Source organism: Pseudonaja textilis, chromosome 2, assembly GCF_049901715.1.
Source record: "Pseudonaja textilis isolate UNSWEBS1 chromosome 2, rPseTex1.2, whole genome shotgun sequence".
Classification (NCBI taxonomy): domain Eukaryota; kingdom Metazoa; phylum Chordata; class Lepidosauria; order Squamata; family Elapidae; genus Pseudonaja; species Pseudonaja textilis.
Window position 1 is genome coordinate 84424218 of NC_141991.1, and position 27554 is coordinate 84451771.

The 27554-nt window shown below is 37.7% G+C and overlaps 1 protein-coding gene across 1 annotated transcript in view; it reads left to right on the forward strand.

Moving 5' to 3' along the window:
* STK32A (serine/threonine kinase 32A) overlaps positions 1-27554 on the forward strand; it is an 82240-nt gene that overhangs the window by 35147 nt on the left and 19539 nt on the right. The window contains exon 5 of the mRNA XM_026696111.2: positions 8027-8200. Coding sequence (XP_026551896.1) covers positions 8027-8200 — 174 coding nt within the window. The remainder of the gene's footprint in view (positions 1-8026; positions 8201-27554) is intronic.

Consider the following 27554-nt stretch of genomic DNA (forward strand, 5'->3'; position numbering starts at 1 on the left):
AGAAAATTGAGATGGGAGAGTCCTCTTCGCTACTCTATCAGTTTTTCTGCTGTTGAATTGCCCATATGCACTGCTTGAAAAGAAATTGGTACAAGTTAAGTGGTGCTATCATTTCATTTGGTTTGATCCCCAGGTGCCTCTGTTCCTTTTCATGAGTCTTCGCAGCAAGTACAAGGTTTCAGCTATTTGTCTCCTCTGGTGTTTAATTTTCTTAGTGCTTATTTTTCCCTGTTTAGCCTATCCAGCTTGTTTAAAGCAGAAAGTGGTAGCCTGTCACTAGAGAGACCCTGTCTACAAGCACTCAATGAATGCTCAGTGAAGAAAACAGACAACATGATAAATGAGGGCATCTTATGATGCTCTTTTAGCTGGAGCAATAAATAACACCTGCCATCCCCTGCTTCTCTGAGCTGTTGGCTATCAACTATAAATAATATATTTTTGGCAGTCAGTACCAAAAAGAAGGTAAATTAATTTCCCTGAGCAAGTAGACTCAAACACATGGATTTGAATTGATACTTTGGGCACACATCACATTAAAACTCAGGCACATTCTTGGTAACTCACTTGTGTTAGAATTTAAACAGGGATTTTCTCTCATCATGGCCAGACCAGCCTCTTTAAGCAGAAGTTACAGAGCTAAACCTTCATTCAAACTGGATTGTCTTTTGTCATAGATGTGAAAAATTATTGAACCATGGATCTTCTTAGGTCTATGCTTTTATGTCGGCCTTGGTGAGAATTTATTGCCTGGCCCTTTAGGCTGGACTTACTTAACTAGCGGGTCAAGGTTGTAAATCCATCAGACTGTGGCACTGTTGTAAATGCATTCTGAATTCAAAAGGAATTGTGTTCCTGTGGGTAGCAAACACTGTTTTCATTGAGCAAGGCAGTGTTCATTGTCAGAGTCAAGCAAGGGTTGATATTTTTAAGAAACCTTCACAGTGAGAGCCAGTTACAAAAGATGCTCCGCTCGAAGCAATATACAAAACCTGCAAGGTCGAGTTATCAAAATAAATTATCCTAGGAGGATCTCAATTAGGTGGAACCTTATGGAGAGGAGAGTTTTAGTTTCTCCCTACACGTAGCTAGTACTCATCAGACTGGATTTCCATCTCTCAGTTGTTCCTGTGTAGCATCCCCGAATAAACGAACACTTCTGCACTCCCTTGTTTTCTGACACTTCACACAGAAGTGGTGTGGGAAGATGAGGGATGAGGGAATAGAAGGGGAATTTACCAAATTTGTGGATGATAATAAGCTGGCAGGAATAGCCAGCACCCTAGATGATAGGCTCAGGATCCAGATGGATATTCACAGACTTGAACACTAGGCCCTATTTAACAAAATGAAATTCAGGGTAGAGAAAAGTAAAGTCTTACACTTAGGCAAGAAAAACCAAAAGTACACATATAGACTGGGAGAAACCAGACTTAATAGCAATAACTGTGAGAGGTATCTTGGAGTCTTAGTGGACAACCAATTAAATATGAGCCAACAGTGTGTGACGGCAGCCAAAAAAGCCAATGCAATCCGAAGTTGCATTAATAGAAGGATACAATCAAGATCAAACCACTCTATAAAGCCTTAGTAAGACCACACCTAGAGTACTGCATCCCGGTTTGGTCATCACTCTATAAATGATGATTAGAGGACTGAAGGCTACAATGAATGGTTGCAGAACTTAGGCATGGCTAGTCTAGTGAAGAGAAGGACCAGGGGAGACATGATAGCAATGTTCCAATGTTTGAGGAGTGGGTGAGCCTATTTTCCAAAGAACCTGAAGGCCAGACAAGAATAATGGATGAAAACTGAATAAAGAGATATTCAACCTGGAAATAAGGAAAAATTTTCTGACAGAAAGAGCAATCAACCAATGGAACAACTTGCCTTCAGAAGTTGTGGCTGCTTTATCACTGGAAGCTTTCAAGAAGAGACTGGATTGCCATCTGTCAGAAATGGTGTAGGGTCTCCTGCTTGGGTGGATGGGTGGGGTTGGACTAGATGACTACAAGCTTCCTTCCAAGTCTGTTAATCTGAATATAAGTGGTGGTATTTCAGGGTCAAGTATATATACAGTGGCTTGCCCTACTAGTATTAGTGAGGGTATTGTTTTTCTACTGAATTGTGTGTCTAGTGTTAATTTCCTGGCAGGACATGCCACTGTATAGAATTAGGGAGTAAACCTCACACTCTCACACTAATGATGTTAACTAGTTGAATCATGAAATGTCTGCAAGCAAACAATCACAGTCAGACAGCACTAAGGAGTCCACAGTTCCTCCCTGAGCTACATATTTCTCTTCTTTAAGAAGGAAGATTTCTAAACAAGCAGTTTTGAATGGCACAATCATTAAAAAAAATAGTTGAGGTTTTTCTATTCTCTTTGAAAGCTGGGCTGAATTCAAAGCAAGTTTGCAAACTTGAATTAGAGCTTGTATTACCAATGCTGTTATTTGTTATTATCCTTCCCATAAACATAATTAAATAGTTTTCAACATTAAAATAAAATGTAAGGTAATAGAATGAGTCCCAGTACTAGATTTTGTTTTGCTTAGAGCACTGGTTGAAAAAAGGCCTTTAAAGAATTTTTATTATTATTCTATTATGATCTCGATTTATGAATCACATTTTAGAATTCTGGGTTTTCTTTGTCAGTTTCTGGAACAATTCAGACCCTAAGCTCATATAAATTGAACACAATGGCAGTGATGTCACCTTGCATTGCACATTTCTGCGAAGCATCTACTTGAGTTAATCTGTTTTCTAATGAAAAAGTTTCCTGGATCTGTTCTGAAGAAAGAATCATGACTCAGAGTTGTAGCTACTGCTAGTTGTTGCCTGGTTATAAAGCACCATCAGTGTAATTGAATTGGTGGTTTATTTTTCAGCCAATGGCAGTACCTAGTCCAGGATCATGCTGGTTAGTATTTGGGTAGAAAATCTCCAGGAAATCTTTGGACTGTAAGCCACAGTAGGAATTAACAAACATCATCATCATCATCGTTATCATCCCAGGAGCAGGCAATGTACTTCTCTATTATTGTTAAGAAACTACATGGATATGCCCATGAATTACAGGAAAGAAGCTGGACTGGAAGGACACTTCATTTATTATTTACAATTCTACTTACACAGCGATCAACTAAGCTTGGTTGTTTTCTTGAGGACATTCCATTATCCAAACTGGGTAACATCATCCACATCAGATAACAACATTCACATCAGCGCTGATGATGTTACCTAGTTTGGCTAATGAAACGCCTGCAAGAAAACAACCAAATGCAGAGAGCATCAAGGATCCCTCATTTCAACCCTGAGCAGCAAATATTCTCATTTACCAATAGTGATCAGCAATAGCCCTGTTTACTGATGTTTTCTTCATCGTTTATTTCTTGCAATTCTCTCTCCTATTGGTTGTCTTGTTTTCCTGTAACAATTATATTGTTACCCAAGTTGTTGTTGGTACCGCTGCTGTTAACTCTCCCAAGGAGATTTAAAAGATCACATGGATTATACTTACAAGAAAACTGATATTTTTCTCTTTTAGGCAATAGTATGCTGACAACTGTTGGTTATCTACATAAACTGGTCACAAAGTACAAAAGAGCTCTATTTTCCAGAATGAAAGCCACATAAATATGCCAAAGACTTTTTTTTTTGCTTTCAGAGTGAGATGGGTGGCATATACATTTATTAAACAAACAAATAAATAAATAGAGATTCAGGAAGTTGGTTTTATCTGTGCGATATTGATGAATACAAAGAGACAACCTGGGGAGAAACCATCTACTGTGATTATGCACTAGCAAAGTATCTGATTTTCTGACCTTTAGGACATTTGATGCTCAGCAGTCTTTCAATCCTGCATGTAATGGAAAGAATTATTTTGAAGTTGACAGGCTGCACTTTAAGGAATTGTTTGCTCTTTCTCTCTTTCCTGTTTGAAAAGACAAACAACCTAAAACTTCTAGGTTGATGGAGATTCCTGTAGAGAACATGTAACAACTCAATTGAGCACCAGATTGATTTCTTGTACCTTTCTCTGTTGAACAGGATATTAAAACCACACTACCAATCTACTGCGATACCAATTCCAAGGGTTGCAATAATGCTGCACCACTTGTTCAGAAACACTTACATTTGTAGCATTACCAGCCAAACAGTTAATTCAGATGTTTAATCTTGACACAGCAGAGCAAAAAAAAAATTAAAAATAAACCCCTAATACTTTCTGAGACAGTTTTTATAACGACTCTCTTGATCTGTAAGTAAGCAATTACATTTCTTTGTTTTTAGTTTTACAGTCTACAGGTAAAACTTGAAAAGTTAGAATATCATGCAAAAGTTCATTTATTTCAGTAATGCAACTTAAAAGGTGAACCTAATATATGAGATAGACTCATTACATGCAAAACAAGATATTTCAAGCTGTGATGTGTCATAATTGAAATGATTATGGCTTACAGCTCATCAGGGGTGGGATTCAAATTTGTTAACAACCGGTTCTGTGGGCGTGGCTTAGTTGGTGTGTGTGGCTTGGTGGTCATGTGACCGGGTGGACGTGGCTTGGTGGTCATGTTGGCTGGGCGTGGCCAATTCAATATCACTCACATCGAGGCAAGCATCTCCTTGCCTGGCCTCTCATGACTGTGGGGATGCTGCAACAGTCGTAAGTGTGAAAAATGGTCATAAGTCACTTTTTTCAGTGCCATTGTAATTTTGAATGGTCACTCCACACAAGCAAAGTACTAGCAAAGGAGGGGGAAAAAAAACTTCAGAGAAGTTCCTGAGACAGGAAGTCTAGTCCTGCCAAGAATGTAATAAGGGTTAATGGAGAGGCAGATTCTGTAAGCAACACCAGAATGTTTCCTTCCTGCCTTCCTTACAGGATTAGGCCAGTAATTTCTTCTAACAACCGGTTCTCTGAACTGCTTAGAATGTTAACAACTGGTTCTAGCAGATAGATGCGAACTGGTAGAATCCCACCCCTGCAGCTCATGATGACCCCAAATCCACAATCTTAGAAAATTAGAATATTCTGAAAAGGTTCGACATTCTAGGCTCAAAGTGTCCCACTCTAATCAGCTAATTAAGCCATAACACCTGCAAAGGGTTTCTGAGACTTTAAATGGTCTCTCAGTCTGGTTCAGTAGGAATCACAATCATGGGAAAGACTGCTGCCCTGACAGTTGTGCAGAAAACCATCATTGACACCCTCAATAAGGAGGGAAAGCCTCAAAAGGTAATTGCAAAAGAAGTTGGCTGTTTCCAAAGTGCTGTATCAAAGCACATTAATAGAAAGTTATGTGGAAGGGGAAAGTGTGGAAGAAAAAGGTGCATAAGCAGCAGGGATGACCGCAGCCTGGAGAGGATTGTCAGGAAAAAGCCATTCAAAAGTGTTGGGGACTTTCACAAGGAGTGGACTGAGGCTGGAGTCAGTGCATCAAGAGCCACCACACACAGACAGATCATGGACATGGGCTTCAAATGTTGTATTCCTCTTGTCAAGCCGCTCCTGAAAAAACAAACAATGTCAGAAGCGTCTTACCTGGGCTAAAGAAAAACAGAAGTGGTCTGGTTTATTTAAAATGCAAACATATATTCAATTATGTGTGATTACTGTTTTTTATTGAAAGCTGCTTTACTCTGAGTCCAACTACTGCTTGTTCTATTTCTAAGGATGCAAAACAAAAAAAAATCTCGTGATTTGCAGTGAGAATGAATTAACTTGATCCACCAGAAGTGATCTTGCCATGGAGTAGATGGGAAGGAGTGACTGGAATCTACCAGCATCTGTTCTGTTATAAATTGCACAATGCATTATATGGGAAGAATGGCTAAGAAACAGCATATAGGAATAGGATAAATTTTAAAAATTATCGATTAGTGGTTTTTTTAAAAATTATATAGAGTTATTTGTGTTTTCAAAAATCTTATATTTCAAGAAATTATGTACGTCCTCATATACAGATTTTCTAGTAGTAAGTGTGTTTTTGTAAAAAATTGACAATATAACATTAACATTAAAACATAACTGATATAGGACTGATTAGCTTATCATAATCTAGAGGAGGGGTGTCAAACTCAAGGTTCTTAGATCTGGCCTGCGAGGCCACCTTGAAAACACTGAAGGACCAGCCTGCGATGAAAATGGAGGTCGGGAGGGCTGCGTGTGACCCTCCAGAGCTCCGTTCTTGCTGGCAGAGGATTGCAGGAGCCAAAAATGGAGCTTGGGAGCTCATTTTCACTGGCAGAGCGCTCAGGCCACCACAAGTGCTCCCAACACAAATGATGTCGAGCCAGCCATGCCCACCCTGGCCCCCGAGGTCAAACACAACTCTGATGTGGCCCTCAATGAAATCGAGTTTGACACTCCTGATTTAGAGATAAGGTAAAATTGGTCTATGTTTTGCAGGATTTTAGGCTGTTAAAAAATTTCCAGGACTGGGCAGGACTGAATCTAGGTAAAGTTTTTTTTATTGTTGAATTACATTATAATTTCTCAAATTGTGGATCATGACTCTGTGGGGATTATGAGCAGTATGTAAGAGGGAAGGTTATGAGTTTTGTTAAAACACAATATAGATTTGTGCATCCAAACTAAAAGCAATTTTAAGACTTATTCCCAGATTTGCTGCTTGCTTTGTCTGCATAAGCAGGCTGTAGGCTTGCCCAGAAAACAAGATGAAATTTTGACAGCATTGTCATTTTGCCTCCAGAAATATGCAACGGATGACTGTGTTCCTGCAAAGTTTGAGAAACATAATTATACTTTAATTATTAAAATTATTCATCATCTTTATTTCTAGCCCAACCATAACTTCAATGAGCTGATCAGTTTTATTTATGGGAGGAGGTATATAAACTCGTTTATCATTTCAGGGTGTTCTGAAAATTTTGAGGAACCCTGGATTATCAACCTGTCCTGAGGGAGCAATATAAGTCCAACATAGTAGGCTAGTTTATGTGTTATTTCTGATTCTGAAGAGATGATTTCTTAGAGCAGTTCTTCACCATCTTGTGCTAACCTGGTCGACCCAATTATGGGATGGAGGAGCATACTGCTTCTGCTTTTGCCTTTCAGCCCCAATCCGGGAGCCTTCGCAGGCAGTCGCTTTCATGACAAACTATTTTTGTGTCCAATTTATATTTGCCTACAAAGTAAATATCTCCCTTTATTTCTTTGTTGGTAAACATAAATTCAACATGACTATGCCCATAATTTTCAGATAGCATGCCAAATCTAGTATAGACTTTTGCCTTGCTTCTTATTCTCATGAATCTTACTTCATTCATTGACTTAAAGATAATGTGGCTACTTTGTATTTAATTATGTGCCTCCTTAGGGAATCTCTTGGCTTGGCAGCAGCTAACTTTCCTCTTTGTTTAAAAACAGTGACTGTTCCAAGACTAAATGTATTGATTTTTTTTTTGGACCACATGTAATTTGCTGGCATTTTAAAGATTAGAGTAGATCTTGAGAGGAAGTTTTGGGAGAATGTATAAAAAGGAGTATAAGAAATAAGCAGCAGGACTGAATTTATAGCAAGAGTCAGTTCTACAATTTTTCTGTCTAGTGACAAAGCTTACCTTGGAAATATACAAAATAGTAATTTTTACTCATATGTTTGCACTATTTTTTTCATGTTATCACCGAACTTCGTTATCAAATGAAGCAAAATTGTTTCCAACAACAATACATGGTAGCCTTCAAAATGAGAAATGCCATACTAATTATTAGTCAGGACATAGCAACACATCTTTTTATAAAAGTATTATTTCAACAAACATTAAGAGCCGGGTGAATCATATCAATATAGTGTGAGGTCACACTATTTTAGATTACAGATTTCTGTCTGCTTTTCTTTTCTTTCTTCTTTTTCTTTGAACCTGTTTCTTTTTTATGATTTATTATGCTGTGCATCCACAAAATGTTGTCCTGAAACAGAATCCTGGCAAGCCAACATTCTAACCAATGGACTATTTTGCATATTTCTCTTAAGTATTGTGTATCCTTTTCCAGGTACTCATTCCAGGATGAAGAAGACATGTTTATGGTGGTGGATCTGCTTCTTGGAGGAGATTTACGTTACCACCTGCAACAAAATGTCCGTTTTGAAGAGGAGACTGTGAAACTATTCATCTGTGAGCTAGCACTGGCATTGGATTATCTCCAAAGCAGGAATATCATCCACAGGTGAGTCATGGATTGGAGAGTTACATTAATGTTTCCAGTGAGTATCAAACGATGGCTTGCTGGACCATTGAAACTGAGATGGATTGAATTTCACTAGTAAAATACAAGCCTATGTGTCTCCCTTTTAGGTAACATTTGTGACTGTGTGGTATTCACAGTACTCTCTGAAACAAACAGATTTGAACCAACAATATATATTAAAAGAAATTTTACAAATATTTTGCAAACTGAATATCTTAATACAAATATTTTCTTTTGTATCTTCTTTTATAAGAGACCAACCTATTCTGCAATACATCGAAACCTTACATAACTACCTGTCTTGTAATGGTAGATAAACATACAGAGTATATCTAGTTTGTGAATAGATTATTTACCGTTTTACAGAAAACAGAATGTCTTCTTCCCTCCCTTCCTCCTGATTTCTAGTAACTACATTAACAAATGATTCCTGCCTTGAGAAAGGATTGGACTAGAAGATTTCCAAGATCTTTTCTAGCCCTATAAATGTATGAGCTATGCAATTTTCTTGGAACATCAGATGGTTTGCGAGGGCATACTTGCTATGATTAAGAGAGAGAACTGGCACAAAGTCTCCCAGATGGCTTCCATGCCCAAGGCAGGACTAGAATTCAGGTTTCCGCACTTCTAGTCCAGAACCTTAACTACTAAACCAAACTGGGTTTTTTTAATATGATCCATAAAAATACATGAATCCCAAAATAATACTTCAAGTATTTGGTAAAACAAATGTCCTTATTAGAAAACATACTTTTTAGAAAAAAGTATACTTAAAAAAATTTTTTTGACAAAAAAAATGCATTCTAAGAATGAATATACTCATGTATACATGGGTTTTTTTAAATAACTTGGCTGGTTTTTGTGTGTGTGTGTGTGTGTGTGCATTTGTGTGTATGTGTAGGTAATGGTTCCCCTTGCACATATGTGCTAGTTGTTTACAGCTTTAGGGGTTGGTGCTCATTTCCGTTACAAAGCCAAACAGCCAGTGCTGTCCGAAGAGGTCTCCATGGTGTGTGTGTGTGTGTGTGTGTGTGTATTAAAATGGGAGAATATGTGATTGAGAATGAATAGGATAGTCTGGCTTTTAGAGCTTTCTATGAATTCCTGTATATCAACTCAGTTATTTCTAAATTTAGAATATTTTGCTCAAGTGATTTAGAGATACAAATTCATTTAAATCAGTGTATTTAAGTTTGGCTACTCTATATACATCCATGTAAAAATATAGACATATCAGTCTTTGGAACCTGTAAATAAAACAGTTCCTGAAAAGCAATTTGAACATGAGAAATGTGATGAAAAATGCTAACCTTTTGTTACTTACTTTTTTTGTTGGAACTCCTGCCCTATGAGCTTTTCCTTCTTCTGGGAAAGAAATATGCACCAGGAACACTGTAGAGGAAATAGAAAAGTCACCAGTGCTCTATACCGTTCCTCTATAAACCATCATCAACTTCCACAAGGATGTGGTAGTTTAAAGAAACAACTATTGCATATTAAAGAAAGATTCATTACATATAAGTGAAACTTCTTAAAAAAAATTCTGGCCTAATATTTTGCATTTACAAAATAGCTTCTGTAAGGATTTCCACAAACACTGAAATGTAAAAAAAAACCCAAAACCAAAACTCACAGAGTGAAGTTTGTATCCCTCAATCTTTCTGACAGGTGATTCTCTAAGATTAGCTCTTTGGCCACATTTGAGTCTCTGTAAGCCCCGTTATTTCAAACAAACATTACAAGTGTCACATCTAGAAAACCAATTTGTATCACACCGTACATTATCCTCTCCTCTTCCTCTGGCATAATATTCCATATTATTTTAAAGTCACTTGGTTTTCAATACTTTTTTTATTATGTCAATGGCTTGAAACATGGAGGATAGCTATTTAAGAAATATATTGAAAAGATTGTTGGGAAAGATTGTGATCAGTATTTACTGGATTTACACTTCATCTGGGAGTCTTTAATACCTAATAAAGTTGTAGAGTAATATCACTAGGAAAAATTTAGTAGAAAGGACTTACTTATTTAGGACTGAAAAGTAATTTAGGACTTAGAAGTAAAAAACAAAGTGGTAATAGAATTCTGCCCTATGTAAATACACTTAAATGGATAATGAAAATATTATTTTTAATTTTAAAAAACTAGACTTCAGATATAAATTGGATGATTTTAAGATGTTATGAATATCTATTTTCCCTTTATTTAAAACATTTAAACACATTTGTTTGTACATAGATCTTTTGCTTTTCTGTGTTATAAAGGCATATGAAAAATGTAACTGGCATTTGTGATACTGTTTTAAAAAGAAGGTTGGAGAAAATATCTGAGTTTAATCCATTGGGCATGGATTAATTGAATAATTCCTGAATTTAGGGATTAAAGAAATGGTGTTAAAAACCCATTGAGATGATATTTTGTACATCAGAAGCATCATTCATTGAACCATGGTCAGTTCCAGTGGTGGGATTTAAAATTTTTTACTACCAGTTCTGTGGGCGTGACTTGGTGGGCATGGCTTGGTGGGTGTGGCGGGGAAGGATACTTCAAAATCCCATTCCCTCCCCACCCCACTAACCTGCTTTCCAGCTCTCTTCTCCTATGCAGGGCAACGAAAGAAGACCCAGCCATCAGCTGGGACTCTGGAGGCAGAAAATAGATGGGGACAGGGCCAGTCAGAAGTGGTATTTGCCGGTTCTCTGACCTATTCAAAATTTCCGCTACCAGTTCTCCAGAACTGGTCAGAACCTGCTGAATACCACCTCTGGTCAGTTCCAATTATTTGAACTTTGCTGTGTACTGAATTTTCAAATGCTGAATATATATTATTCTAATATGGAATGTATTTCATCTTTAATTCAACATTTCAGTTAAATTTGCCTTGCACCTGCTAGCATTCCAGAAGTTCTAACTATTTCCGAATTTTTTTTTTACATTTTTACTTGAAATTATATTAGTTCAGTGAAACTTTGTATGTAAGCATTCAAACATATTATCCTCAGTTTACACATTTCCTCTACAGATATGTATATCATTTGAATTAAAGCAATCAAGTGCTTGCATGCTTGTAGAGGAAATGAATAAATGTCAAAAAGAGGACCATTCATATTTAAAGCAATATTCCCATGCCTTTAAAAACTACAGGAGAAGGTACAATTTTGTATGCATAGCCTTCTGTCCTATATTTTGCCAGTCTTCAAAACTGACTAATTGGAATTAGCATCAAGCAAACTTCAGGAAGGGCCCCCAAATCTTTTTATGTAACCCCCAGAATTCATGGCAGTGAATTTTAATAGGAAGGCAATATAAAATGGAGAAATCATTTAATATTATATCATACATACATACAATACATACATACATACACACAATGTGTATATATACACATATAAAATATGATATTTTTAAAAGCTTCCAAAAGACAACCCAGAAATATTGTCCATTTGGATGATGTCACCATTATTGTTCTCTCTTCTTTAGTCTTTTAAATACAGCACAGAAATATATCCCTTTGAATATAGTAATAAATTGCTAATCGATAATGTCATGATATTTAGTATATTTTAGAAGTAGAATGATAAGAGTGATATTGAATCCAAGTTCAATTCTCCATGGTGTACATTTGTACAACATTCTCCAAGTTCCTAGATATATTCAATCACCATTTCCGCCATCATCCCAAAAGATGGACATGCTGGTTGGGAAGAATGAAAAGACAACCCTCAATGCCTGAATACCACCATTTTGAGAAACGTTCTAGACTGATGTAATTGGTTAGAATGTTTGAAGGGCTTACATGAATTTTCTATTTTTAGATAAATGTTTTCTATGTGCTTGGAATTTCTTTTAGGTTTGGTCAAATTGTCTGTCTTTCATTAAAGTAAAATGGGCATTGAAATTATCCAAATCATTCAAACTGATAGAACTATCAACTAGTGGCTTTAAGATAAAAGACAGAAATAAAATCTTTTATTTTATTTGGCTGAGGGCGTGTGGCCTTTCTTTATCGGGCAGGACTTGGATAACAAAAATCAAAGAGATTGTATGTATGATTTAAAAGAGATGAAACATTTCATACATAGTGTTTCAAAATATGTCATATTTACTCAAAGAAATTAGAAAGTGATCAGGTAAACAGACAGTTTTAAATTAACAGCATTTTAAAAATGTAACCTAAAAAGCACTCAAAGAGATGTCTTTGCAACTTCCATGCTGAAATGTCTTTCAGGCTTCAGGGCAGGGTTAGAATTGTCTTGCTGCAGTTTGCATATTTTTCAGGAACTTTGTCTGTAGGTACACATTTTAAAAACAACACAGCTGAGTTCCGTTCTGTTGTATTTAACTGTTGTACCTGGACAAATCCAGTTGCTTGTGTTGTACTTTCAGAGTCAGAGGTGTTTCAAAGCCAAGTGGGCTGGTAATGAAGGTATAAGATTAACTTTTTCTGCTGTGCACCTGTTCACCCAGCCAACAAATAATGAATGAGGATAAATTACACTTGGCGAGACAGAAAGATTTCAGTTATTTAGCACAGGGTTTGAAATTGGAAACTGGCCAAAAGATGGATGGTTTCATTTAAAATACAAACAAGCCTGATAAATATGTAAATAATTCTGTTTGTGGCTTGCCTGTTTTTACTTTATTGTTATTAGCAAAAATGGTCCTAGATTCAAAATGATGTTGAGAGAAGAAAGGGTTATTTTTTTTTTTTTTTTGTAGCTTACATCTTTGACCATTTTGGTTTCCAGACCAATTAAGGGATCAGCGACAGTGGTAGGATTCAATTTTTTTTACTACCGGTTCTGTGGGCATGGCTTGGTGGGCATGGTATGGCATGGTGGGCATTCTCCTAACTATTCAAAATTTCCACTACTGGTTCTCCAGAACTGTTCAGAACTTGCTGAATACCACCTCTGATCAGTGAAGTGTTGTGCTGAGGAGTGGAGTTATGTGTTATAGCTTACTTGATAAGTTTGCTGGATGGCCTCTTATCCAATGTGATGGAAATATCAGATGATAACTATAAGAAGATTGAAGATTGAATTTGGTGCCAGACATATGTTGTCTTTTTTCATAAGGAGTTACCGGACCACTTGAGTAGAGTTAAATAATCAGATACTTTGAGATCGTTACTTCATTGTGTTGATAAATTAATGTTTGACAAACTTTCTCACTGATCCCTAAAACTGAATTCTCTCATGAGCCTAGCTATATAACAAAGTATGAATACTCTGTTTAATGCTACATTTTAGGTTTTAGATTATTCCTAACTGATGGGAATGTGAATCTGATACCCCTATTTTGCCTATCTCAAGCTAACTTCTGTATTTCATAAAAATGAAAATTGCCTGCAAATAGTGGTTTATGTCATTTTAACACTGTTAGATCAATTTAACAACAAAATACTATTTTGGAAAGAAAGACTCCACAGGCTGAAATAAGTCTGGATTCTAACTAAATGAAATCCTGTCAAATGCATGTGTCCGATTACACAAATGTTTCATTGCTTCTGAATTACAAAAGGCACTGAATTCTCTTTTCGGTACATGCTCATTATTACTGTGTAATTCAGGCTTTTTATTCCCAGAGCACTGGATTCTTCATTTCCTTAAAATAACTGCAGGATTTTGCTTTTCAGGATCCACTAAAGTATTAAAAAATGAAGATCAAATTTAAAATTCTTCTGATTTGTTCTTTGGGCTGAATATTATGCAAAAATTTTAAAAAATAAAATAAGATGGTTAGGGTGATGTTGTGAAATGTGGTTGAATATTACTTCACTTTATGTTCAGTTTCCTATGTACATCCAAGATTATACAAAAGGAGGGAAGGAGGGTTGAAAATATAAGTCCAGAAGATAGCTTAGGGCAGGCTTGTCCAACCTTTCACCTTCCCTGGGCCACATTAGAAGATGAAAATTTGGTTTGGGCCACACATAAAATAAAATAACAGTAACAATACCTGATCATCCAAAAAAACCATAGAAAACATTTTTTTCATAAGATATCATAAAAAATAGTCAACCAGGGAGAAAGGAACGTGGGGGGAAGAAAGCTCGCCTGCCTCGCGCCTACCTCTCCTCCTGCAAATGGCCCGGCTGGATGCGGCAGGACTGGAAGGCGAGGACTGGGAGGCTTGGTGCAGCAGCAGCGGCGGCGGCAGGGGCAGAAGCCGCTACAACAGCTCCAGCGGCAGCGGCAGCAGGGGCAGAAGTTGCTACAACAGCTCCAGCAGCAGCAGTGGCGGCGGGGGCAGAAGCCACTACAACAGCTCCAGCAGCGGCAGCGGCGGCGGCAGCAGAAGCCGCTACAACAGCTCTGGTGGCAGCGGCGGCGGCAGCAGTGGCGGCGGCGGCAACAGCAGGAGGTGGTGGAGTGGGACTCTTGGGCTGCAGCTGCCTCGGCACGAGGAGTGCTCTGACGGCGCCCGCCTTTTCTGTTGCTGCTTGGCGTGGCACTCGCCTCGCCCTCCCTCGCGCCTGCCTCAACTCCTCCTCCTCACTGGCTCATCCACTTGCACGAAGGTTGGGGTGGGCACTGGACCGCATTACGAGCCGACCTGGGCCGCATGCGGCCTGTGGGCCGCGGGTTGGACAAGCCTGGCTTAGGGTAAAGATAACAAAACATCAGACCGCTGGACATTTGATAACAATGAGGGCTTGGAGTGGTGCAACACAAGAGCAGCCACCTTCTCCTTTCCCCCATTTATTGTGGGATCAGCAGGGATGGGATCTTACCAGCATAACCATTTCGCTTCGCGCACGTGCACGCCAAATGCACGCATGCACACTACTTACAAATTACCGGGTCTGGTAAGCATTCACCTGCTCTAGCTGATGAGCGGCACTCAGCTGTGCTACGCAAAGCAGCTGAGGAGGAAAACACAGAGACTAAAGGACAGCCTAGAACCTGGGCGGGCAGGTGGGCCAAATAGATGACCAGACGATCATCGCAGTGAACTGGTTCGGTGTCAGCTGCTCTTCAGAGCTACCGGTTCTATAGAAGTGGGCTGAACCGGTAGAATCCCACCCCTGGGGATCAGCCTTTTTAATGTTTTTTGGCCCTGAAAAACAATTCCAAGGGAATATTTTCTTTCAGAGCTGTGCTAAGAGAAACAGAGGAAGTAGCCCTAGTGTGTGTCACCACTACTGTTTTGTTGATGTGAATGCTCTATAGACCCACCATGCTTTGTAGGAAACACGTCAGTCTTGGTATCCTGAAGCAATACTACTGTCAACTAAAAGATACTCCTTTGGTCTTTTTAGCTGCCAGAGAAATTATTGAAATGCCTAGATATCAACTCAGCAACCCAAAGTTGTCAGAGCATAAGAAGGTTATTGGAGAGCATGATGGACTCTTGGAGACTGATGTGTCTTATTGGAGAAGTCACATCCAGGGAGTGGGGGAAAGACCGGGGTCAAGGGGGAAATGTATGATGTGATTTAGTACCGGCTGCACCCAGCAATGCACCAACATGGCAAGTTCTAATAAACCAATTTGTTTTTTCTGAGATGCAGCTAGAGACTTTTGTTTTGAATGAGCGGGATTTGTTGGAGCCCTGGCAGCTACAGCCTTGTTACATCAGCAGATGCTCGCTAATGTTTTTACCACAGCAATGAAAACAATAGTCATGCTTCTTGATGTGCTGAGGCAGCTTTCAGTATGCTCTGAAGGGGATCTTTGCCAGACCTGATCAAATACTTCTACTTTTGCTGGTTGTTGTTGTTTTTCTTGCTTTTATTTTAATTATTTATTTCTCTTTTTCCGAGAAAGTGGTCAATTACTTCATTACATTATAGAATACAGATAATAACCAAGTACAGTGGTATTTATACAATAGGAAGTAGAAACTGTGAACACTATAATGTTAAAAGTAAATTAAACCTTTCAGAATGGAAGATTTATAACAATGCTAAACATGATTTCTAAGATGTATCCTTTATGAAGATAGGATGTTACTAAAACGCTCTATTTGAATTCATAAAAGTAGACTTTTGATTAAATTACATTATTATCAGGATATTATTTTTTGAATTCCTTGAGAAGGAAACATGCTACAATAAACTAAATGCACAGTTTGTATGTGGCAAACTATTCTATTTTAGGTATGCTTTTTTGGTTATATGTAAATAGGCTATCTTATTTTCAAAGGTAGTTTTAAATATTTACATAACAATATTTCCTTTTCCTCCCTTTTCAGGTAGATCAATTGTAAGTGTTGGATAGACTTTATCCTACACTTATCTGCTAATAGTTTTGCACATTAGGTCACTAAATTGCCTTTTAAACTTGTACTCGTCTCCTAGTTTCATTGATGATTAGTGACACCAGAATGAAAATAGAGCTGGAAGGGACCTGGGAGATCTTCTAGTCCACTCCACTGCTCAAGCAGGAGATCCTATACAGAGGTGGTATTCAGCAGGCAGTGGGGGCGGTGCCTATGTGCATGGATGTGCTACTTATAGGGCAGTATTCAAGAATATTTGCCCTATATATTGAATATTTTGCCCTATATATTGAATATTTTGGCATTTAACTTTTCATAGAAGAGGCAGCCATGAAATCACCTACACATGTTCCAAGGGCAATTATCAATATATTATCTAATTATATGAATATTAACTGAAAGATGAAAGCTATGTGTAGCAGAGGTGGTATTCAGCAGGTTCTGACCAGTTCTGGAGAACCAGTAGCGGAAATTTTGAGTAGTTCAGAAAACCGGAAAATATCACCTCTGACTGGAGATTTTACAGTATCCTTCCCCTGCCACGCCCACTAAGCCACACCCACAGAATCCGTAGTAAAAAAATGTGAATTCCATCACTGACCATTTTAGACAAGTGGCTGTCCAGTCTCTTCTGCAAATGACTGAGGCTTTTTCCCCTTGGTTGCTATTGTGATGTTCTTTTTTTTTTTTTTTGAGGAAGTAGTGGTTGAGAAATTTAAACATTTACAGCATTTTTGTCAAAGGTAAAGTTTATAACATTTAAAGGCTCAATTGTTCAGTGTGACTTCCAAGAAGGATGTAGGTGATTTCTTTTTATTTCGTCCCTTCCCCTTGTGACCTTTTTCTTCCTTTTCTCAAGGGACTTGTTTTCCCTGTGGGTTATGTGTGCGTGTACAAGTGCTTCCCTGCAGCTTAGTGTGTATTCGGTCACCCTGTTTGTTTAATGTTATGGCCTTTTGAGCATGCAGTTGTTATTGCAGTATATCTGTTATTTGGAGGACACCTGCTCCCTTGGAAATTGTAATTTCCATTGTGCTAAATGTCATTTGAAGGCAGAATTTTCCCCTTATATCTGTAGATAGTTGCTACACTTAGATGCATAAAGGCCAATTACAAGGAAAATGCTTAAGATCTATTTTCCATAAACACATATATCTAGATTTAATTTAAACTCAAGGATAATATTCCTGATCATAAGGGTTTTTTTTTACAACAGTCTACCAATGGAGGCCATGGTTTCTCATCCCAGGAGGTTGGTTTTTCCTTTTTAGTAGCTGAGATTGAGTAGCAACCTGGTTTAATTGGTTTTCCTGGACATGGCAGAAGATTGAACTAGTTTATCCTTGTTGCCATTTGCAATTCCAATTCCAACAAAGATGAGTAGGAGACTGGAAGTTAAAACATATGAAGAACTGTTGCAGAAATTGGGTATGTCTAGTTTAATTGGGGGGGGAGGAGACTAGAGGTGACATCATAGCATTGTCCCAATATCTAAGGGGCTGCCACAAAGAAGAGGAGGTCAACCTATTCTTCAAAGGCAGAATGAAGGCAGGACAAGAAGCAGGAAAATGAATGGAAACTAATCAAGGAGAAAATCAAGGGGAAATGTCCTGACAGTTAAAACAATTAATCAGCGGAACGACTTGTCTCCAGAAATTATGGCTGCTCCAAAACTGGAAGTTTTTAAGATATTGCACAACCATTTGTTTGAAATGGTATAGGGTTTTTTTCTGGTTGGACTGGAAGACTTCCAAGGTCTCTTACAACTGTGTTATTCTGTTAGTTCTACAGTCATGTTGATTTCAAACTTATATATAGTGTAGCTTAAAGTTTCCTGAATTCCATTATACTTTCATGATGTTTTCTAACTGCTAGTAAAAAGATTCTTAACTGGTGGTGCCTATACCATAAGGGGGACTCAAAAGAGCAGTAAGGCATTTTGTTGAAACTTATATATTTAAGTTCTTAAAACTTACTTTATACAATAAACAAGATGGCAAAATGCCAGCAAACATTGGAAAAAGTAAGTTTTTTGTCCCTCTTATGGTAGATTCCATGTTTGATGCCAGAACAATTGGTGAAAAATAGATGCAGGAGGTTGTGAACTACTTGAGTGCATTGTGTATTATTTGGATACATCACAACTATGTGATAAATCACAATTTTCTTTCTTTTTTTATAATTATAAATTTAACCAGTAGGATTAAGAAATTCTCCTAGAATTCTCATTCTAGAACAATTTATTTGCCCTGATTCTGTAAAATACCTGGCTGTTGATTAATATTAAAAGTAATAAATATAAAAATTCAAATGAGTGATTGAATTCCCAATGCATGTATGTTACAGTATAGTAAATGATATCCCTGTCATTTAAGCCCCCTGTCCCCAATCATTTTGTAAATAGTATGTTGGCATTTTAAGAACATTTAGATAATGAGATGGCTATTTGGATTGGCAAGCAATGGGTGTCATGCCTTCAAGACATAAATTAATTCAGAGTTTAAGCCTCTTGCTTTCAATTAACTCTTTGGTAGCTGGTCAAAATGATGAAATCCAAAAGTTTTTGGCAAGCGTGGGAGGGAATCATAAGCCTTTTGAAAACTTTAGCTCAGTGTGGAAAACAGGTTATATAAATGAGATAAATGTAACATGATGAAATAGTTTTGGTCGTCTGAAAGATTTTGCTAGTCATGTAATTAACCTTATTCCCAAACGAGGTGGCATTAAATTGATAAAACAACCTCTTATCTGTAGAATACAACATCTGTCTTTGAAATCCTCAAGAGATGGGCAGGTCAGTGTTTGCTCTGTGGGGACTGCTGTAAGTCAGTCCATGTTTTTAAAATATCAGAAGATCTGGTGAGGAGAACATGGGAGAAAATAGCTAAATAATCCAGATTCATGATACAGACTTTTACTTAGCTGGCAAACATGAGTTGGTGAAAGAGAAACTAGCAGACTCCCTTTTTTCTCAGTGAAAGGGGATTTATCTGTTTGCATGGTGTTTTCCATGTTCTCTGTACAGTGTGTATTAAATTACAAGGTGCTCAACTAATTTCCAAGGCAGGTGCTTGGAAGCAATGTAATTAGCCTATTAAGCTCAGGTAATTTCTTGTAAAGTCAATCAAGTGCACGGAGCAGACAGATCAATTGTCACTTTAGTCCAGCAAAAAGGGAAGTTTGCCTTCCGCCACAATTTTTGGAAATTATTCTTCCTCCCCTAGTTATAGGAGAAAAATATAGGTCCTGGTTGAAAGATTGCAAAACGTGTGGAAAATGTCACGTTTGGTTGATTGCGAACGTACTTTTGTGGCTTGAAAAATATCAGTTAACAAGTTGGCTAGAACACTGGGGAGGGAGAAGCTTTGAAAATAAGGGCATGTTTTTTAAAATCCTTGTAAGCAACTTGTTTTGGATGAATAGACAGAGACAAAAATTGACTAGGACAGCAGGACAGGATGCTTGTGGAAAGAGGAGTTTGAAGTTGATCTAGGTAGTAAAATACTCTCACTATGCTATATCTGGATGCTGCCTTTCTCTCCGCTGCAGGAAAAACAGTGGGTCGATCTACATATGATAACACATGTGCAAACTTATGTTCTCTTAAGCAATTTAAAAAAAAGAAATCAGCTGTGACAGAGACAGTATTTGAGGGGAAGGTAGAATGTGTCTGATCATCAGTCACCACATTATAAAAAAGATGTTGAGACACTAGAAAAAGTAGAGAAGAGCAACCAGGATGATTAGGGGACTGGAGGCTAAAACATATGATGAACGGTTACAGGAACTGGGCATGGCTAGTCTAGTGAAGAGAAGGACCAGGAGAGACATGATAGCGGTCCTCCAATATTTGAGGGGCTGCCACAGAGAGGAAGGGGTCAAGCTATTTTCTAAAGCATCCAAAGGCCAGACAAGGAATACTGGATGGAAACTGAACAAGGAGAGATTCAACCTGGAAATAAGGAGAAACTTTCTGACAGTGAGAACAATCAACTAATGGAACAGCTTGCCCTTGGAAGTTGTGGGAGCACCATCACTTGAGACTTTCAAGAAGAGATTGCCATTTGTCAGAAATGGTGTAGCGTTTCCCGCTTGGGTAGCGGGTTGGACTAGATGACCTACAAGATCCCTTCCAATTCTGATTAACTGTTAAATCATGGATTCTGAAACTCTGAACTACTATTTGCATACAAAGGGAATCTTCTAAATGTGAAAAGATGCTTAGACTTTCATCTAAAATATTCCTTTTAGACATTCTTTCTGAAGGGAAAAAAAAAAAAACAGGAAAAATCCAGAAGTGCTTTTACTTAAAAAGTACAGATAATCCTGAACTTATGACCACAACGGAGCCCAACATTTCTGTTGCTAAGTAAGATACTTGTTAAGTGAGCTTTGCCCATTTTACGACTTTTCTTGTGATAGTTTCTAAGTGAAACACTGCAGTGGTTAAGTTAGTAACACAGTTGTTAAATGAATCTGGCTTTCCCTTTGGCTTGTCTTATCAGAAGGTCACAAAAGTGATCACGTGACACTGCAACCGTCATAAATACGAGTCAGTTACCAAACGGCTGAATTTTGATCCCATAACCATGGGGATGCTGCAATATCTGTAAATGTGAAAAATGGTCATAAATCAGTGCCATTGTAACTTTGAATGGTCACTAAATGAACTGTTGTATGCCAAGGACTGCTTGTATAAGCTTTTGTGAACTGCAGCTCAGTTTCTTCAGTGCATACAATGTAGCCAGCTCATTACCATTGTTGAGATCTTAACAAACACATCACTAACACATTATAATTGCTAATTGACAAGGCAGTTGCATTCTACCTATGGAACCTACATCCGCATAACCCACCTTCCCATCCCTTGTCTTACATCTTACATCAATCTAGTCACTCTGTGCAGATGAAGTGATGCAAGGGACCAAATTCAAGGGACTGAAAAAGGAAAGAAAGAAATTCAAGGGACTGAAAAAGGAAAGAAAGAAAATCAAAAGAGTTATAGTCAAGATGAGGTGGATTTTAATACGTACTCTTCCACTAAGCAATACTTTGTGAATTGGAAATGATAAAATATAGTGAAAATGCTACCGTAGCTTTTTGTGCTAGGTGGGTCTGCTCAGAATACTGTTTGGCAGAGGAATTGTTCTGTGATGATATGTGCAATAGTGAGCAAAAAGTCATTAAAGTAAAATAAAATCTAAAGGAACAAAAATAAAAGGCAAGAAAGCAAGTTATAGTATATTTGTTTGTTTGTTTATTTATATGCTACCTTTATTTTTTTGATAAATAATGCACTGACATACATAATATACCTTTGTCCTCCTATTTTCCCCATAATAACCCTGTGAAGGAGTGTGGGCTGAGAGAGCATGACTGGCCCAAAGTCATCCAACCAGCTTTCATGCTTAAGGCGAGGTTTGAAGTTTCCTGGTTTCTAGATTGGTGCCTTAATCACTAGATATTCCAGGTTTCATAGCAAAAAATAAGTTCTGAAATAAGCTAAGCTTGTTTGAGATGACTGTGTTCCCAGAGCTTCCCCTTACATGACAATTTTCTCCTCTTGTTAAAGTATCTGCTTTACCACAGAGGCCTTAGTTTTAAAGGTGGAAAATAGCTTAAAAGTCATGCCCAGTGGAAACCCTATTCATCCAGTTTTTTTTAAAAAAACAGTCCAACTGAATTATAAATCTGAATATATACATGCATTCAGAGACATATACAAATACACGCAAACACATAAAAACATACACTCCTGCACAGGCAATCTGTATGCAATTCTTTAAAGAGCAATAATTGTACTGAAATATTACTTGAGAAAGACTTAGCAAACGATTGTACACTCAAAATATGCACAAATACAGATATGTTTAGAAATATGCTCTGGTGTTCCATTATAATGTGTTCCATTATAATGTATTTAATCCAGTCCTCTTCCTGAAGGTTTATTTATATATTTTATTCCGAACAAAGATCACCAAGAATTATCTTGAGATGAAATTTTGGAAAGTGAGAGTTTACTTTCATTGTCATTTGAAAATAGAAATCTCAAGCATACATAAGAGCCTACTGAGTTGGAAATCAGATATCACTGAAATGTACACTTTTCATGTGTGGCTCACATGTACCATGGTGACGCAGTGGTTAGAATGCAGTACTGAAGGCTACTTCTGCTGCCTCCCGGCTGCCTGCAATTTGCCAGTTCAACTCTCACCAGGCTCAAGGATGACTCAGCCTTCCATACTCCCGAAGTCAATAAAATGGAGATCCAGATTGTTGGGGGCAGTAGGCTGACTCTGTAAACTGCTTAGAGAGGGCTGTGAAGCATTGTAAAGCAGTATATAAAGTCTAAGTGCTATTGCTATTAAAGTTAGTGTCGCTCCTAGCAGAACAAGCCCTTGCAAGTTTTTGGCACCAGTATTTGGAAGGGCTGCGCCATAGTCTAATTCCTCCTAGGGCTGAAAAGAAAAGGCTACTCCAAGGTCACCCAGCTGGCTCCCATGCCTAAGGTAAGACTTTGGTTTCTCTGAAGCCCAGAACTTAACAGGTACAGTATGTTCTTTTTCCACCATTGATACTAGTCAGAATGCCAGCCCTTGTTGATAACATGAAAACCTAAGTCACAGGGCATATCTGAAACTACAAGGCTCTTGATTGAAAAGTGTGAACAGTCCTCAAGTAGCGTTGATAGTAAATTGGAACAGGCGAGAGAAAGACTGTTGGTATATCTATGAGGAAATCCTCCCATTTTCAGGAAAGGCATTACGCTGTTTCAGTACATGTGGCTCTATACTGTATGAGTCAGTCAGTCCGTACACTCTGTGATGTACTTCTGAGACTGACAAAGTGGGACAAGGTTTGACTTTCCACAGCCTCAGAACAGATTCAAAACAGCCGAGCATTGTTCCCCTTTTTTTCATGACTAATGCTGTATTTTTGCTTGCCTCTCATTATGAAACTTCACCAGTCACATGAACCAATGATGTCTATTTACAAACATTTTAAAGTCCTACAGAGCTACAGATAAAATGAATAAGCAGCTCTGTGCTTTATTAATACTGGAGTAGCTTTATGAATAGCGAATGACAAAATATTCCTTGGTCATGTTCCTAGGAATATATTAATTCTGAAAGAAAAATGGGCAGAGGGTGTTCACTTCATTCTTCTGGAAGAATCTTAGCAACACCACTGAAACTGCAGTCTGAGTTTCCTCCTGACATAGATTGTTTTGTGCATCTTATGTGCGTGGTTAGGAAGAGGTCATATAAAAACCAAATTAAAGAACATCTTATCTAAAGCCCCATATTGTTGCAGTACGTAAGTGGTATCATTGATTTTCTTTTTATGGGAATGTTCTCACTTATATCTTGAAAAACTGGAAAAAAAAATTCCTAGGCTATGAACCAAACACATTTTACTAAATGGCCTCTCAACAGAAACAGTTTTCAGATATGGTACATGAAATTGGAGAAAGGCCCAAATAATATTTTTTTCAATCCAGTCTGAAAAAATCCTTAACGTTTCTTAGATTAAATCATTGTAATTAGTAATTATAAAAATATATATCTAAAGTTAATTCATGATACTTATGATGAGATTTTCACTCTCTTCTTCCTGGCAACTTCTCAGTTGCAATTAGATCTGGAATATCTTAAATATTCCTAAAACCATGTTAAAATATATGGAACGTTCTTTTAAAAACTCTTGTCTTTACATTTAAAGTTTGCTGTATTTGGGAGAGAACTGAAAGCAAACTTTTCTTTTTCAAAAGAAAAGGGAAAGAGATGTCATCTGATTTTGAATTTCTCTAAGTCTTTTTTCATTAGTAAAACATAGCTACAGAAAAAGAGTTAATTTGGATCAGTGTCACATTGTTGTAGGAATAACAGTAGGAATAAATACCATTTATTATAAATTGCAAAATAAATGAGACAAAAATAAATATGGATTCTTTCCTGCCCCCTCCTTGTGAACTAATTATAGCATCAATACAGGAATGGAAGAAGGTTTTAAATTAAGAAAACAGTGACTCCTATTCTCCCTTCTGTGATTTAAATTACTCTGCCTGGACTAGTTGCAATCAACTATCAAAAAGCCTGATTGTAAGTCATATTCTTCAAAGTTTTGGGCTAGTGGTTAGAGAATCAAGTTGTCTTCTTTATTTAAATAGAAATAAAACATGTCCTTATTTCTTTTACTTCTTGACTTGCTTCCCCCTTGTTCCTTTCAGTGAAACAGTCATGCTTGTTAATTTATTTATTTGTATTTATTTATTTTGATTTGTCAATTGCTTACAAGATAATAGGTATAAGTATACACATAGTTATGAAAACATGAATTGGGTACATATAAGAAAAATAAAAGAAACAATAGGACGGGGCGGTAGGCACGTTGGTGCACTTATGCACGCCCCCTACAGACCTCTTAGGAAAAGGGTGAGATCAATAGACAGTCTAAGGTTAAAGTTTTGGGGGTTTGGGGAAAAAAACCACAGAGTCAGAATAGAGTATTCCAGACATTGACCACTCTGTTGCTACAGTCGTATTTCATGCAATCAAGTTTGGTGCAGTTAACCTTGAGTTTGTATCTATTGTGTGATCTTGTGTTGTTATGGTTGAAGCTGAAGTATTCATTGACAGGTAAGTCGTTGCAATGTATGATTTTATATACCATACTTAGATCAGACCGAAGACGGCATAATTCAAGGTTTTCTAGATCTAGAATTGCAAGTCTGGTGGCATAAGGTATTCTGCAATGAGTAGAGGAGTGGAGAACTCTTCTTGTGAAATATTTCTGGACTTTCTCATATCAGATATGTAATGTGGGTTCCAGACTGATAAGCTGTATTCGAGTATTGGTCTAGCAAATGTTTTGTATGCTCTTGTTAGTAGTGTGATATTACCAGAGAAAAAGCTACGTAGGATTAGGTTAACAACTCTTAATGCCTTTTTGGCTATGTGGTTCTCAGTGAAGGGATGGATTTCCAAGCATTTCCAGTGCTTGGAGGGATTGTGTCTTTCCATAGGCAAGCACAGAGAGATCTTGCACAGAGGATTCAGCCAGTCAGTCCTGACGCGTATAAATTGCAATAACACTTAGAATTATATACCGCTTCATAGTGCTTTATAGCCCTCTCTTAGTGGTTTACAGAGTCGACATATTGCTGTTCTGTCCTAGGCCTCCCCAAAAAGCACTAAGTCAATTCTGAGTTCTGGCAAAAACTTCTTTTATTACATTAATATGAATTTATTTCATTCACAGTCAGCCAACGGCTTGGCAAACAGTCTTGCAAAGGTGTACTAATGAACTCAGACCTTTATCAATCCTGGAACACTGCCTGGTAAATAGTTCCACACTCACTGCTGGCAGGGAAGGGCTGGGTTATACAGACAAATCTCCATGAGGCTGGCATAAATAAACGACCGAATGAATGAGTTAGTTCCTGCAAAAGCCCCTCCCCTTTTGCTTCTCTTTTAATCCTGATGGGAGGGGCCGTTCATCATCCACCTGTGGCCTTACTCCCACGTTGACCCTGAATTCTTAATTGTGCCTTCCTTTTGGCAGTTTTGCACATGTGCAGGCTGGGAACTGGTTCCAGAATCTCCCCCGTCTCACTGCTGTTCGAGCCTGAAGGTAGCTGCTGACTGCTAGCCTGCCCTGGCTCCATCTCTGCCTCTAATGCAGAGCCCTCATCCAAGCCTTCCTCAGCCTCCAAGAATGGCCTGGGTTCCTCCTCTACCTCCTTACTACTGTCCGACTCTGCTGCCAGCTCCACCAGCCACCGGCGGGCCACAGCAATTGCCCCCAATGATTTGGGTCTTCATTTTATCGGCCTTGGAAGGATGGAAGGCTGAGTCAACCTTGAGCTGGTTAGGATCAAACTTGTAGTCAGCAGAATTAGGCTGCAATACTGCATTCTAACCACTGTGCTACCATGGCTCTCACGTGAACTCTTTTATTTTTGCCTAGAATAGGCATTCAGAAAATAAAAATCATTTAACTGTATTGTCCTCTGAGTATTTTAAGGCATCCATTTTAGAACATGTAATGCAAGTATATTATTCCTGAAAATACTGTACAGGTAATCCTTATTTAGCAATTGTTTGCAGTTACGACAGTGATGAAAAAGTAACTTTGCAAGCAGTCTTCACATTTACAGTCTTTCAAATATGTAAAGCAAAGGATAACTGAAGCAAGTTAATAAGTCATAGTCATGGTTACTGGCTGCTTTGCTTAAGACAATTAGGTAGTCTTTGTTTAACAACCACAACCGGGACCAGCAATTGTCTTCTTGTTAAAAATTAAGTTATTTTTTCTTCATCTTCCTCTGGATAAAAGGCACATCACTGTCTATTTTGGTAATCATGAATATACAGTGGGCGGTAATATAGTCATATATATATATGAATTATATACATGATAGTTTCATGATTATGTGTGTGTACGTATGTATGTTCATATTTATTTAATTATATATGTATATAATATAATTAAATATTTATATACATACACACATACATGCATGCATGCATACATACATACATACATACATACATACATACATACATAAGTGCCTTTGGCATTTAGTCATGCCAGCTACATGACCACAGAGAAGTCTTTGGACGGTGCTGGCTCTTCGGCTTTGTAACAGGGATGAGCACCAACCCTTAGAGCCGGAAATGACTATATGTATGTGTGAGGGGAACCTTTACATTTACTTATATATTTATATAATCAAATTTAATATTTTATTTAAAACATTTTAAAATTTCTCAGTCATCCTCCCTCCCTTCCTTTTATAGAGGCTATTGAGTGGAAGGGATTTTCTCATATACTATTTTAGTATTCCCTTTGGATCCTGGAGTTTTTTTTTTTGCACGATCTTAATATGGATTCTTTGAATTATTTCATAATCTTTGTTCAATACAATGAAATGTTGATGTCATAGCTCTGAAAAAATAGATAATAAGAATTAATGCCAATCTGACTAATCTTTTGGGTTAGGATTCATTTGGGAATTCATGAAGCAATCTTTCGTTTTTAAAAATGTATATTTGCAACAAAAATTTAATGGTGCCTAATTCAACAGAGGAATTAATGGCTA